The sequence below is a fragment of the Oppia nitens genome, unplaced genomic scaffold, assembly GCF_028296485.1.
Source record: "Oppia nitens isolate AA-2021 unplaced genomic scaffold, nextdenovo-longstitch-racon4-pilon3 scaffold4_pilon_pilon_pilon, whole genome shotgun sequence".
Taxonomy (NCBI): domain Eukaryota; kingdom Metazoa; phylum Arthropoda; class Arachnida; order Sarcoptiformes; family Oppiidae; genus Oppia; species Oppia nitens.
In genome coordinates this window covers 5,712,728-5,726,693 of record NW_026533232.1, presented here as the reverse complement: position 1 = coordinate 5,726,693, position 13,966 = coordinate 5,712,728, and the positions used below count along the sequence as shown (strand labels likewise).

General features: G+C 27.8%; 3 protein-coding genes across 4 annotated transcripts; 1 reads left to right on the top strand and 2 right to left on the bottom strand.

The window, feature by feature from the left end:
• Positions 1 to 1,449: 1,449 nt before the first annotated feature.
• On the bottom strand, positions 1,450 to 6,101 carry LOC128959462 (ceramide glucosyltransferase-B-like). Of its 2 annotated transcripts, XM_054305419.1 has the most exons (7): positions 5,590 to 6,101; positions 5,388 to 5,532; positions 3,572 to 3,776; positions 3,380 to 3,492; positions 3,138 to 3,316; positions 2,989 to 3,075; positions 1,450 to 2,347 (listed from the first exon to the last, which is right to left on the bottom strand). In XM_054305419.1, the coding sequence occupies exons 1-7, from the start codon at positions 5,688 to 5,690 to the stop codon at positions 1,984 to 1,986; spliced, it is 1,194 nt and encodes a 397-aa protein (XP_054161394.1). In that variant the 5' UTR covers positions 5,691 to 6,101; the 3' UTR covers positions 1,450 to 1,983. The 2 variants fall into 2 exon arrangements, with proteins under 2 accessions (XP_054161394.1, XP_054161393.1); XM_054305418.1 differs by having other exon boundaries at positions 5,388 to 6,101.
• A 1,279-nt stretch (positions 6,102 to 7,380) lies between these two features.
• LOC128960314 (twinkle mtDNA helicase-like) lies at positions 7,381 to 8,727 on the bottom strand. The gene has a single exon (XM_054306386.1). The coding sequence runs from the start codon at positions 8,635 to 8,637 to the stop codon at positions 7,381 to 7,383; it is 1,257 nt and encodes a 418-aa protein (XP_054162361.1). The 5' UTR covers positions 8,638 to 8,727.
• A 127-nt stretch (positions 8,728 to 8,854) lies between these two features.
• LOC128959957 (membrane-associated protein Hem-like) lies at positions 8,855 to 13,935 on the top strand. Its single transcript, XM_054305998.1, has 17 exons — positions 8,855 to 9,109; positions 9,167 to 9,277; positions 9,347 to 9,496; positions 9,558 to 9,978; positions 10,065 to 10,275; positions 10,351 to 10,992; positions 11,063 to 11,195; positions 11,395 to 11,514; positions 11,594 to 11,733; positions 11,814 to 12,061; positions 12,131 to 12,364; positions 12,423 to 12,520; positions 12,582 to 12,675; positions 12,857 to 13,017; positions 13,146 to 13,166; positions 13,245 to 13,329; positions 13,390 to 13,935. Exons 1-17 carry the CDS (start codon positions 9,008 to 9,010, stop codon positions 13,824 to 13,826), a joined length of 3,408 nt encoding a protein of 1,135 aa, XP_054161973.1. The 5' UTR covers positions 8,855 to 9,007; the 3' UTR covers positions 13,827 to 13,935.
• Positions 13,936 to 13,966: the final 31 nt, after the last annotated feature.

Here is a 13,966-nt window from a genome sequence, read left to right as displayed (position 1 = left end):
ATTTTGTATTAAATATAAGTAAATCCTATTTTATGAAAAATATTGACTTAAAAATATACTTAACAAAACAAAATTATTATTTCGCAACATTGGGTAACAATTAATTTAAACCTAATTATACAGTAGTATAGGATTCATAAGCACTGATGACTAGTGAGTGATTCAATAGTTGTAATTTACAATTGAATTACAATTTTTAGTTATAAATCGATTGAATTTAATGTTTGTTTTGTTCCCCGATATGTAATGGGAATGTGATTTGCAGTTATTATACAACACTTGGGGATCAATATTATCGATTGTTATCATTATGTTAATTATTATTTGTTTATCGTTATAAAAATATAGTATTTTATATTTATTTTCACTTATTTAATAGTCATTTGATCTCATTTTGATGACAAATATTTTTCGATGTAATTATTATTATTGTTATCTTAAGGATTTAAATCAGGGTTGGCTGTTATACAAAGTTTGTATTATAGATATTAATTCTGGTATTAAATGTATTTATATTAATTTGTCTGTTGGCTAAGTTAATAATATTTAGATGTTTTAAAAACGATTCTAATAACTAATTTATATTGAAATTCAATTGCAATAATTATGTCTTAAATAGCAATTCATTCATTATTTCAAAAAATTCAATATAATTCAAACTATTTATACTGTGGACTAAAGAATAAATTTTGTATTTTACTAACCCTGGTTTAAATAACAATTTTAAGGAAAGATAATATTTTAATGAGTAAAACAATTTTCTAATCGTTTAACTCTTTGCTTTGAGATTAGGATATAATATCAAAATTTTAGGTATTTTGTTGTTTAAGAGATTACAAAACTCATTCTTCAAGAGTTTATTGTAAGGATTATTGTATACGAATCCAAACAAATGTATAATAAGCTCACATAAACTCAATACTAAATTAAAACATTTTTATAGCCTTTATAAGAGTAGGTTTTGTTATTAATTTTAATCTATTAAAGATTATATCATTTGAATGGAAGAAAGTTTAAGAGATTCTCAATGATATTGATATTTGAAAATAAGTACTATTATTATAATAAATAAATTTCTTTACATTCAAATTTAAACCACTTATCAAATCTTTGTTTATAACGTAATTTTGTTACAATTTAATCGATTTAATTGTATGTAAATATTAAAAATATTTATTAAAATAATTTTGAGTATTTTTCTATTACTTGTTCTATTTATAATAAATTAATTATATTACTTAATTTGCATAATAATAAAGTAAAATTTGATCCTAAATATAATAATGTATAAAATCAATACTAAAAATGATTGAGGTTTAAGGTGTATATAAATTATAATACATATATAAATATAAAATAACATAACATTCCAATCAAAAATAATTTTGTTAAATGAGTAGAAATAATGATTAATATAAATAAATAAATGCTCTAAAAAATAACAATCTCTTCCTATAATTACTGCTAAATATGTTTTGTTGACTCTTTTTGTTTCATGATTTTAGATCAAATAATTATAAATCAAACAAATATTAAAATGAAGTTAATTTCGATGTCTATTTGAAAATATGATAAACAATTAATCGGTTCATTAATTTCACACAAATTTTTCAATATTTGGGCACTCATTTCAATGAAACAATTAACATTTAACCAATGAAATGGCTTTAAATAATAATAATAATATCAAATAAAAATAATGTCTTTCAATAACTTGTTGATTGATTTGAAATAATTTGTTGAGTTGAGTGATGAGATTTGTATAAAATTAAATAATTAATGTCAAATAGACTGCCAATGATTAGAATCCATATAAATAGATATACTGTAATCAAATACAGTATATAACATAGAAAACAAAATATGGTAACATTTGTGAGGCACTTATGTTGTAAATTATTAAAAATAAGTTTCTTTCGATCAAATATTGACCACAAAATTATTATAACATCAAAAACAATAACATTAATTGTATAATCAATGCTATAATTTAGTTTTAACTTCATGTGCCACTCCCCCCCACTTTAACTTAAAAGTGCCGGTTCTCCACTTGATGTCGGGCTCCCAAAGAGCTCGTATAAAAAGTAGAAGTGCACAGCACTCACGTAGCATCCAGGCCACCACAAAGTCGGTCTTACTAAATGGTAATGCACCATTTTGCACTATACATAGTAATACATAATCCAATAGAAACCATAATAAAAGATGAAATAAGTAGACAGCAAATGGGTCACATTGTACTAGAAAGCTAACGGCCCACGCGGCTATAGCTCCCAGCATTAGACACTCAGATAATGGCTCCAATAATATCATGTGTGGGATCATTGCTATCCTTAATTTGGCCCATCTGTCAAATTTAATAAATATATTTTGTTATAAAATATTACTAAATAATAATAATTTAATCGATAAGTTAACACATTATTTTAGTATTATTATCAAACATTTTATATAATGTCAATAGTTGTGTCAAAAATAGCAATTACCGGTATAATATATATCATTGGTACCGTAAATGATATTATAAATATACAGTATATAAACCATACATATATAGTATTATGTATTACACATATCATATCAAATATTAATTTCATTTCTATTAATTTATTTATATCTTTGTATTAGATATAAATTCGTAAATAATTAAATATGTAATACCGGTATATAAAGTACTGTATATAGTATAAGTTGGCAATAATTAGTATTGTATTATATATAAATTTATAAACTAAATTTTATAAATACGTAAACATACGTCAATATAATAATTAAATAATTATAAACAAAACTATTGTTGAAATACATTTGTATATTCTCTAAACACTTGATTGATGTATTGAAAAACAATAATAAAGTTATGGTAATCATTAGGTGACAAATTATTTTTGCTTTCCTAATGCTTTTGATTGTATGATTCAAACAAAGTCTTAAATTAATAATTAACATAAACTTAATACCGATAGTAAAAAATCAATGGTTTAATACCTTGTAATTCTGTTTTGGAATGAATCGATATCAGGAGTACATGAGTTTTGCCACGCGGGCTGTGAACTGATGGCAAGTTTCCATCCACTGTATCAATCAATGTCTAAATCTTATTTATTTCATTAATATTATACTTTTCTTAAACATACCGATCAGTGAAAGATTTGGCAAAAAAGAAGTCTTCGGCTAAGTATTGTCCAAATGCTGCAATACCTCCGACATCATCCAAAAGTTTCTTCCGCATCAGTGCTGACATACCAGTGGGACAATTGATTTTTAAGAAATCTGCTGATAAATAAATGCGTGCGTGAGCTGTACCGAAGTACACCTAAAAATATAATAAAACAATTTTTTCAGTTTAAAAAATATATATAATTTAGTGTTAATTTACTTTTTCTAGGACTGATGGAAAGCCCTTTCGGTCGCAAACAAATGGCATTTGATGTACTAATGCCACTTCATCTGTCATCGATGATACCATATCCAGTAGTGTATCCTCTTTCACTGTCAACATAATAGTAGATAATATATATATATATATAGTATATAACACCTACAATATATATATATGGGTATAACTTACTCCTGATGCCACTGTCTGATATGAGGATTAGTTCATACTTAGCGGCTTTATATCCCGGTTCCATATTATTGATCTTAGGATTGACACCAACTTTGGCACCGCCTATAAACAACTTGGCCTCCACTTCGGGATATTTATCAATAAGACGATTGATAAACATTACCGAAGCATCTTTCTCGTCGTGAACACAAAATAATAGTTCAAACTAAACATCAAACAAACAAACATTTCATTTAGTATAATATAATATAATAATCTCAAACAAATTATTATTATTAACTTTGCTATATAATCGTATTAATTACTTTGGTTTAAAATGCGTAACATTTTTAAAACACTAATTAAATTGTAATTCACTTAATTTTTAAGTTTTTAAAATAATTTTCTAACAAAGATTGACGTCATTAAATAAAGCAATAAAAACTATAGATATTTAACGATTGCATTGCATGCTATCATCCAATGGATTATATAATTGTATAGCTTTTAAGTAAAAATTTAGTTTAAGACAAATACTGTACATTACATTTATATTGTTAAATATCAATATTTCCAGTCATTTCAAAAATAATGATTTATAGGACAATATTTTTAAAATATGTAAACAATATAATAAATCAAATATAGACAAATATAACAAACTAATCATAGTATTACTAGTATTACTATATTTAAATAAAAACTATAAATTTTTCAACTTAAGCATTGCCAATGCAATTGACATGACATTCAATTGTATTCAAAGAAATTAATACATAACATGCAGTTAAGTGAAGGACGTTAAACATTAAATTATATTTTATTCAATTAAATAAAGCAAATAAATTTCATGTATATTTAATATAATTATCAAATAATAAAAAATATAATTATTAATTCGTTTATGCATTTGTATTGCAAATTATACAGTTAATCATACTTATAAAAACAATAAGAAAAGTGATAATCAAATAAGACAAACAAGTTATATAACATTTATATAAAACTTATATACAGTATAATATATTAATAGATCATGGTAAGTTTTTGCAATTATTGATCATTAATATTAAAATTCATGTTTTATTTGATACAATTGTTTGTAAAATTGTCTACAAATAAACCACTTCTTTGAACAAATCAAGTCGTGACTATCAAAGTCAATAAAACATATTTGATTGCAATTTACTTGTGTTTAAACACCAATAGTGACCAACAGTTTGAATGTATTCATCATTTTATAGTCAATTTGTGTTATTTTTAAGTTTCATTAATTGTATATACAGTATGATTTAGCAATTTATATTTATAGTAAAAATTCATATATACTAATTGCATATGATATCATTAGACAAATAAGCATGGTCATAAATTATATAAAAATATTACATTTGTTTATACATTACAAATATTTACAACACATTAGCTAAATGTTTTGCTACATAAGCATTATATTGCAATTATACCTATATAATATGTAATTATTATTATTATTATTATACAGTAGTACAGTATAAATTGATAAATAAGTATATCATAAATGTTTGTTTGATTTAAGTTACATAAAAGCCCTGAGCATTGATAAACTTATTATTATATGATAATAGTATTAATACTATTTATAACTTGACATTCAATGCGTTAATGACTGACTTATCATTTATCTGTCAAATAATTACTTATAAATAAAATCTAACATTAAATGAATCACTGAATGGTTTGCATATAAATAGAGGAAAAGTGTGAATAAATACATTTGAGTGATCATTGAGTGATATTTTAGTGATATTTAACTAATTTTATTAAATTATTAAATCATTGAATTGTATGGACAGACCTGTGGGTAAGTCATAGTGAAGAATGACTCGAGATTTGTGAACAGATTGGTATCGATTCCGACCAATGGTTTGATGATAGAAATGCCGGGAAGTGCTGACTCTGTTTGTGCCATCACTTCACACTTCTTGTGCAGTTTGCGCTTACTATACATATAAACATAAATAAAACATTTGTTGTCATCAATAGATGGATAGACAGACCCATTGAAGATAGCCATCAAATGCATGATCCAAACGAACACCCAACTGGCCACCAAAAATACGGCCAAACCATAGAGTGAGATGTTTAGTATGTTTGCCATCAATGAGTAGGCTATGCCCACAGTTGGTCACTCTGACACCAATCACACCCTAACACAGCACCGGCCGATCACTTGATAGTCCAGTATATGGCATGTGTTGTGTTTGAGCATTGATTCAAATGATTGCACCAATAATAAGGTGTTGTAATGTAATGTAGTGTTAATGTAGTGATTGTAGTGTCGGTACAGTCTGTCAGTCAGTGTTGTACTCATTGGCCATACATTTAGTGAATGCCATTCAGTGAGAGTGTTATAGTTGTGAGTCTCTGAGTCACTGAACAAATCAATAGACATAACACTACACAACACAACACAACAGCGCTTTGAGTCTAAAGTTGCAAATATTCGTTGCATTTATTGCATGCAAAGCACACAAAGTTGTCATAACAACAGTACACTTACTGACACACCCCTACACTGACCGCTATTTGCATTGAAATTCAATTGATTTGATTTAATAACTATTGTATTACTATTGTAATCAATAACATATGATTTTCTTAAATATTATAATTCTATACTATTATTGTATACCGGATTATACTGTACTGTAGTATATAATACAGAGACCGGCAACTCATATATAACTTAATAACTTTATGACTATAGACTTGAAAATCTACTATTAATCGCTAGTTTTAATTATATAATCAAATATTTGCAAACAATCACCAAATATGTGGAAATATGGTTTAAAATTATTTAATTCAATGATATTCAAACAATATTAAAAATTACATGATTTAATTACAATACTTATTTATAATAGATTTAATGAAATTATTTAAGTTAATAATAAAGTTAAACTATATTTCAAATTAGACGCAAAATATTTGTTATATCATATCGTCGGTCATTAAGTATTATGAATGTCTTGAAACTATTCACTACTAATTACACAAAACATGACATAATGTTTAAGACCTTAAAGACCTTAAAGATATTTTAGCAAATATTTAATTAATTAATCGCTGTATATATTAAATATCATTTACTACAGTAAGTATTCATTTACTGATTATAAAAAATTTCATACAATTGATTTATTAATATAAATACTATATATGTATATATAAATCATAGTTTTTATGAAAATGTATTTTATATGGAAATATGTGTAAAACTATATGTTGTCAAAATGATGACAAATATATATTTTATAATATAGAGTACTATTAATATCTGTAACAGATATTTAAAATACATATTTTTAGATCTATGATAATAATTATATAATTTTATTGTAAATTAATTTCATTATTCATTTAAAAATTATTCTTATCAATATATTCAATAAAACTTACAAAAATTACAATTTATATTATTTGTAATTTTATATTTTTAACAATTAACTTTAATTTCTGACAAAACAATTTATTTGTCATTTATATTATAATATAATTAATAATAATCAAAATAATAGCTATTATTATAGTATTTAATATTATTTTATATTACAGTTAAATAAAAATTTTAGAAATTAAAATATAAATTCCTAATAATTACAGGTACTATAATTTTATAGTCTAAAAGATACAATATTATTTTATCATTATCATAATCCATGATTATTATTTTATTACTGTTATTACACTCTTATCTTATTATTATGATAATGTATTAACAAATAAATTTTTAAAAATAATTTAATAAATAAAACTTAAAAATTGATTAATTCTAAAATAATAGTTTATTGAAGTCTATAGTTATCGGTGTCACTAATCTGAACCTCTACTCGTGGAAAATCGTTGTCATCGTTGACATCGTTGACATCATTGACATCAATATCATTATCAGTGTCATAACTATCGTCCTCATCAATGGTCGACTTACTATCTATTTGTTGATTTAAATCACTTTTGACTCGTCTTTTGATTGGTGCAAAACTGAGTGATTGTTTGTCAAACCAAAGCGGAACTTTACCGATATCTCCGTCCCAACGATTTTTCGTGATTTGGATGTATTTGTGGCACTTATACATTGAAAGCCATTTGTTTTGTAATATCATTACATTATCTGCTTCTTGTGTGGCTTTGGCGCCACCAAAGATTGAATTATTGGTCAACTCATTCATGTCTTCTTCCTTTCTCGGATGCATTACAAGTGTTACGTGACAATCATTTCTTGTGGCAAACTTGCGAAACTGATCCAAAACCAGGTCCTGATGCCAATAGCGATCAAATTTATTATTTGGTGATAATCCTAACATAAATTGAATGTTATCTACAATCACATGCTTCACGTCATGAGTCTCAACAGCAAAAGACATAGCGGTCAGCACTTTATCCACTGATTCCTGTCCATGAAATGTCATAAAATATAGTGGAAGTGCTGCCAACCTGTCGGCCCATATATCAAATTCATCCAAATGTTTGCCAATAGATTTGCCGGAGAACTGGCTTAACATCATTTTAGCGAGTCTTACGTTCTTCACTTCAAAACTTCCCCACAAAGTGCTGACTCCCTGTCCGCACAAATCCAGTGAATATTCCGACATAAATGTAGTTTTTCCACAACCAGTCGGTCCGGTAAAGACAGTCATTTCACCGCTTCGGTGGCCTTTCAAAAGTTTATTCAATTCGGGAAATCTTTGCCATTGAACGCCACAACACTTGGGATCTCTTAATTCATTCAATATTTCAGTTCTTAAACTGTCAAATGTCACCACTTCTTCTGATGTCTGCTGCGATGGCGTTAACATTGAATTAAACTTATGTATCACTGGATTGACTATTGTTTTGACATTACTTTTATGTTTAATGTTTGTCGTCTTCTTAATAAAACTTGTGTCACTTGTCTTCACTGAACACAACAATCGGCGGTTATTTTGACAAATCCATGCCTTTGATTGACATCTCAACAAACTTTTATATAATTTATTTGTTAACACTTCAGACATTAGTTTGCTATATAAGTGATCCAAACTATTGGACAATAGATTAGCCATTGTTTGTGGACAACAAACAAAGTATTAATCACTTCTTGACGAGTCTTTCACTAAATATCAACAAAACTGTGCTTTTCTTACATCATATTTGATGACAATATTTATATATAACTTAACAATAATAATGTCGACAAAAGGCAACACTTTTTAGATATAAATTGTATGAAAATAAGTGAAATGTTTTGACATTTTTGACATTCAATTGTAGACATTATTAGTGAAGTGTAGATGTGTTGAGACATCTATTGTTTATTAAATAATTTAAAAGACTTTTGACATAAGGGTTGGGCAGACGTTGTCGTAATCGTCGGTACTTTGATTTGATCGACAATTATTGGTTCCAAAGACAGTGATCACATTGTGTGTCAAAATGCGACCATTAGTTCCGTCTCAGCAAAAGTTGGCCGAAAAGCTGACGATTCTTAACGATAGAGGCGTCGGAATGTTGACCAGGATTTACAACATTAAAAAGGTTTGTTTGACCACACATTTGATCCCAAATAATATCATAGATGTTGTCATTACTTAGGCCTGCGGTGATGCCAAGTCTAAGCCATCATTTTTATCAGACAAAACACTAGAGTCGGCATTAAAACATGTGATCCGACGGTTCCCAAACACAGACACGAGAAGCAATAGTGTATGAAATAACATATCATATCTGATGATTGGTTTGGCACTAATTAATTGATTTATTTATTACAATTAGAGCCAATTGGGAGCTGTTTTTAACATAAGACAAGATATTATGAAGTCATTGTCGTTATATTATTACACTTTTGTCGATCTATTGGATTTCAAAGATCACGTCTCGGAACTGTTGACAACAATGGACGCGTGTCAGCTCCAGTTGGATATCGTAAGGTTTTACCACTTCTTACTCATAGTTTAGTGCATTAATTCTGTTCATTGCTTATTAGGAATACAACTTTGATATGACAAAAGGCTATTTGGATCTAATTGTCACTTATGTCTCACTAATGATACTATTGTCACGAGTGGAGGATAGAAAAGCAGTGTTAGGTTTGTTCAATACGGCTCATGAAATGATTCACCAGCACTCGGACAGTAGTTTCCCTCGTTTGGGACAATTGATCGTTGATTATGATCCGCCGCTAAAGAAGTTATCTGAAGAATTTATTCCTCACTCAAAGCTGTTGTGTCAGGCATTGACATCACTTCATAAAGTGTTTCCAATGCGAAATCTTTCTGTTGATGAATGGCGCAAATGTCAGTTATTAAGTCTTGTGGCTAATCCGTCACAAATGCTTAATCCGGCCCAAACTGATATTGTTCAGTGCGAATACCTGTCCAATGATATTATGGAACGTTATATCATTTGTAAGCCCTGTCCTAATATATTTAATATTATTTTTTATTTTATAATTTTATATTTTATTTATTAATTTTATTTATTAAATTAATAGTCGGTTTTCTACTAATACATCAATATTTAAACCAAACGACAACTCAAGATTTATTTACCAAAGCTTTGCACTGCGGATGGGTTACCACTTTGTTTAGGGATGAAGTACTTCATACACACGCTTTTATACAACAATACTTTGAATCACACAAAGGATACAATAAAAGAGTTAATGAAGTAAAATATGCTTACAATTGGGTTTTACAAAATAGGTTAGTATTAGTTTTATTTTATATTTTTGTTTAAATATTAATATAAATCTATTAAATTATTATTTCTTACTTTAGTGGACACATTCATAGAGAGAGAAGAAAGTTTTTGAGATCTGCTCTTAAAGAATTGGGTCTTATTCTCACTGATCAACCGGGACTGTTAGGTCCTAAAACTTTACTCGTGTTTATGGGGTTATCATTTGCTAGGGATGAGGTTCATTGGCTTTTGAGACATTGCGATAATCCTCCCGTAAGACAAGGAAAGACTAAATCACAATCAGATGATTTGATTGACAGACAGCTTCCAGAATTGCTTTTTCATATGGAAGAGTTGAGAGCATTAGTGAGAAAATATAATCAAGTGATTCAAAGATATTATGTTCAATATCTTACTGGTTATGATGCCATTGCTTTGAATCAAATTATGCAAAATGTTTCAATGATGCCGGAAGAAGACTCTATTATCTTGGAGTCGGCCCATCAGGTTATCTCAAATATGTCTGTAAAACAAGTTGAGAACAATGAGCTCTTCGACTTCAGAGGTCTAAGACTTGATTGGTTTAGACTTCAAGCCTACTGTAGTGTCAATAGATATCCAATGCATTTGTTTGAACACAAAGATTTGGCAATTTTGATGAATACTGTTATATTTCACACACGAATGGTCGATGATTTAGACCAATTGATTACTGAAACTTCAGATTTATCTATATTTTGGTTTGTTTTTTATTTATTTTTATTTTATATCTTTTTCTTTGTATTTTACTAATTAATTTATATTTAATAGTTTTTATAGTAAATTATTTGACGATAATTTTCATATGTGTTTGGAATTTCCGGCTCAAACCCGATATATCGTTTCATTTCCATTAATATGCAGTCATTTCATGAACTGTACGCACGAACTCTGTCCCGAAGAGGTACACTATTTTTGTTTATTTTTTTATAATACCTACTAAATCATGTCATTCAATGAGTCGCAAATAACATCAAATTTAACTCTTAAGCAAATTTTTAGAAAAAAATTATTTTTAAAACAATCATCGAATATTTAATATATTTTTAATAGCATATTATTTCACCTTGCTAAATTATAACTAATTATATTTTTGGTAACAGCGACATCATATCGGTGACCGTTCCTTAACAATGGTCAATGGATTTCTCGATGAAATGTCAAAAGAAGCTAAAAATATAATTACAACCATTTGTGACGAACAATGTTTATTATCCGATAAGGTATTGATATTTAATATATAACTAAATTTTGTTTTCAGCAAAAATTTCATTTTATTTTATACTATATATATTGTTTTAGTTGTTACCCAAACATGTTGTGCCACATTTGGCACTGATTTTAACAAAAAAGAAAAGGGATAAAAAAAGAGATAAAATGGTCACTGAAGAGGATAAACCCGGCACTGAAAGCTATAGAAGAAGTAGAGAAGAGTTAACAACGTATGTCATTAATTGAATGAATAAATAAATCATTTTTTTAGTTATAATAATTGTTTTTTAATGTAATGATTTGTCTATAGAATGGATAAATTACATATGGCTTTAACCGAATTATGTTTTGCAATCAATTATTGCGGAACAATACTTGTTTGGGACCATACTTTTACACCTCGAGAGTATCTGACCCAACATTTGGAGACCCGTTTCAACAAAGCGTTGGTCGGAATGGTTATGTATAATCCAGAAAATAATGAAATTGCAAAACCATCTGAATTACTGGTTTCTGTGCGATCCTATATGAATGTATTGCAAAGTGTGGAAAATTATGGTACAATTTTATATAAATTTTAATTATTTAAGCAAAAAATTATATTGAAATTATATTTAAAATATTTAGTTCATATCGACATTACGAGAGTCTTCAACAATGTTTTATTACAACAAACTCAACCACAGGACAGTCACGGGGATAAAACTATAACAACTCTTTATACGAACTGGTATTTAGAAGTTTTATTGAGAAGAGTAAGCGCCGGACATATTTGCTATTCTCCGCTTCAAAAAGCATTCGTCACTCTTATGATTGACGGACAGATGCCTTTCAGTGCTGAAGAATATTCAGATGTCAATGGTTTGTCTTGAAATTTATTTCTTATATATAATATTTTTATAAATTTTTTATATACAAGAGTTGAAAAGCTTAGCTGAATTGATTGGTCCGTATGGTATGAAATACCTTAATGAGTCACTCATGTGGCACATCGCCAGCCAAGTGACTGAATTAAAGGTATTTACAATATATTTGTTATATTGTCTTAATTATCAGAAATTATTTTTATAATTTACAGAAATTGGTTGTCCTCAACAAAGATGTTTTAGTAGGTTTGCGATCCAATTACGATAAACCGGAACAAATGAAAGAATTATTCAAACGATTACAAAGTAAGTCATATATTAATGTTTCAAAAATAATTGCTTTCATAAAATGCTTTTATTTTAAATGCTTCTAAAGGACCAAAAATTTCGCAAAGTATTAAATTTCGCTTTTATTGTATTTTAGTCTTACATATAGTATATACTAGTTTTCATTTATTAATTGATTGGTTGACTTAATTTTTGATAGATGTTGATAGTGTCCTCCAAAGGATGTCAATTATTGGTGTCATTATATGCTTCCGAGGTTTGGCTCAGGAGTCACTCAATGATGTTCTTTCAGAACGCATACCTTTCCTGTTAAGTTCAATAAATGATTTCAAACATCACATTCAAAATGGAGATTCATTGGTATGATATATCATTTGTGTTATATATGTATTATTTTAATATATTTTTATTAATATTATTATCTTTTAATTAATTATAAATAAAATGTTGGCCACATTTTCTATCATAATTTTACTTTAAAATCAAAGCTTGAAAACATCAAATTACAGGTATTTCTTGTTAATTTTACTTTATATTTATTTGCTTTAAATAAATATTAATTTTTTAAAATTATTTTATTTAAACAGATAGTTAGTGAGATGGCCAGTGCTACGGGTCTTCCCTGTAAAGTAGATCCCGCATTAGTTAGTGCACTTCGGTCTCAAAAATGCGGTAATCCCTTAGTTTTAGATCAATTAAAATTTTTTATAATGATTTTTGAATTGATTACAGAATTAGGCGAAGATGAGTATCAGTTGGCGTGTCTTTTAATGGTATTCATAGCGGTTTCGTTACCAAAGTTGGCGCGAAATGATTCGTCATATTATAAGCCATCACTTGAAGCTCACGCCAATAATATGCATTGTCTCGCTCAAGCCATTAATGGTATAGCAGGTTCTCTCTTCACAATTTGTGGCGTCAATGACATTGAAGAGCGACTTAAAGAATTTCTGGCGTTGGCCTCATCCAGTCTTTTGCGTTTAGGACACGATCGAGAAGACAAAGAGACTGTCAAAAATAGGGAATCAGTTTATCTTTTATTGGATATGATTGTCCAGGAAAGCCCATTCCTCACAATGGATCTGTTAGAGTCATGCTTTCCCTATGCTTTGTTACGCAATGCTTACCACGACGTCTATAAATCAGACGGCGCACAAACTGTCATTTAATTGTATTTTATATAATGTTTTAAATTTTACACTTTTGTATTGTATTTTATATCATTTAAAAAATATATTTCAAACATATTGTTCATTAATAATATATCAATAAATTGAATGTCTTATGTAATAACCAGTAATTAATATTT

Bases quoted from the DNA above. Each gene is read 5' to 3' on its own strand.
- LOC128959957 (XM_054305998.1), top strand. From the start codon at position 9,008: ATGCGACCATTAGTTCCGTCTCAGCAAAAGTTGGCCGAAAAGCTGACG. The intron at 9,278-9,346 runs GTATGAAATAAC...TATTACAATTAG, and splicing joins CAGACACGAGAAGCAATAGT to AGCCAATTGGGAGCTGTTTT. The intron at 10,276-10,350 runs GTTAGTATTAGT...TTCTTACTTTAG, and splicing joins AATTGGGTTTTACAAAATAG to TGGACACATTCATAGAGAGA.
- LOC128960314 (XM_054306386.1), bottom strand. From the start codon at position 8,637: ATGGCTAATCTATTGTCCAATAGTTTGGATCACTTATATAGCAAACTA.
- LOC128959462 (XM_054305418.1), bottom strand. From the start codon at position 5,690: ATGGCAAACATACTAAACATCTCACTCTATGGTTTGGCCGTATTTTTG. The intron at 3,777-5,387 runs GTCTGTCCATAC...TTTGATGTTTAG, and splicing joins TCACTATGACTTACCCACAG to TTTGAACTATTATTTTGTGT. The intron at 3,317-3,379 runs GTAAATTAACAC...TTATATTTTTAG, and splicing joins TTCCATCAGTCCTAGAAAAA to GTGTACTTCGGTACAGCTCA.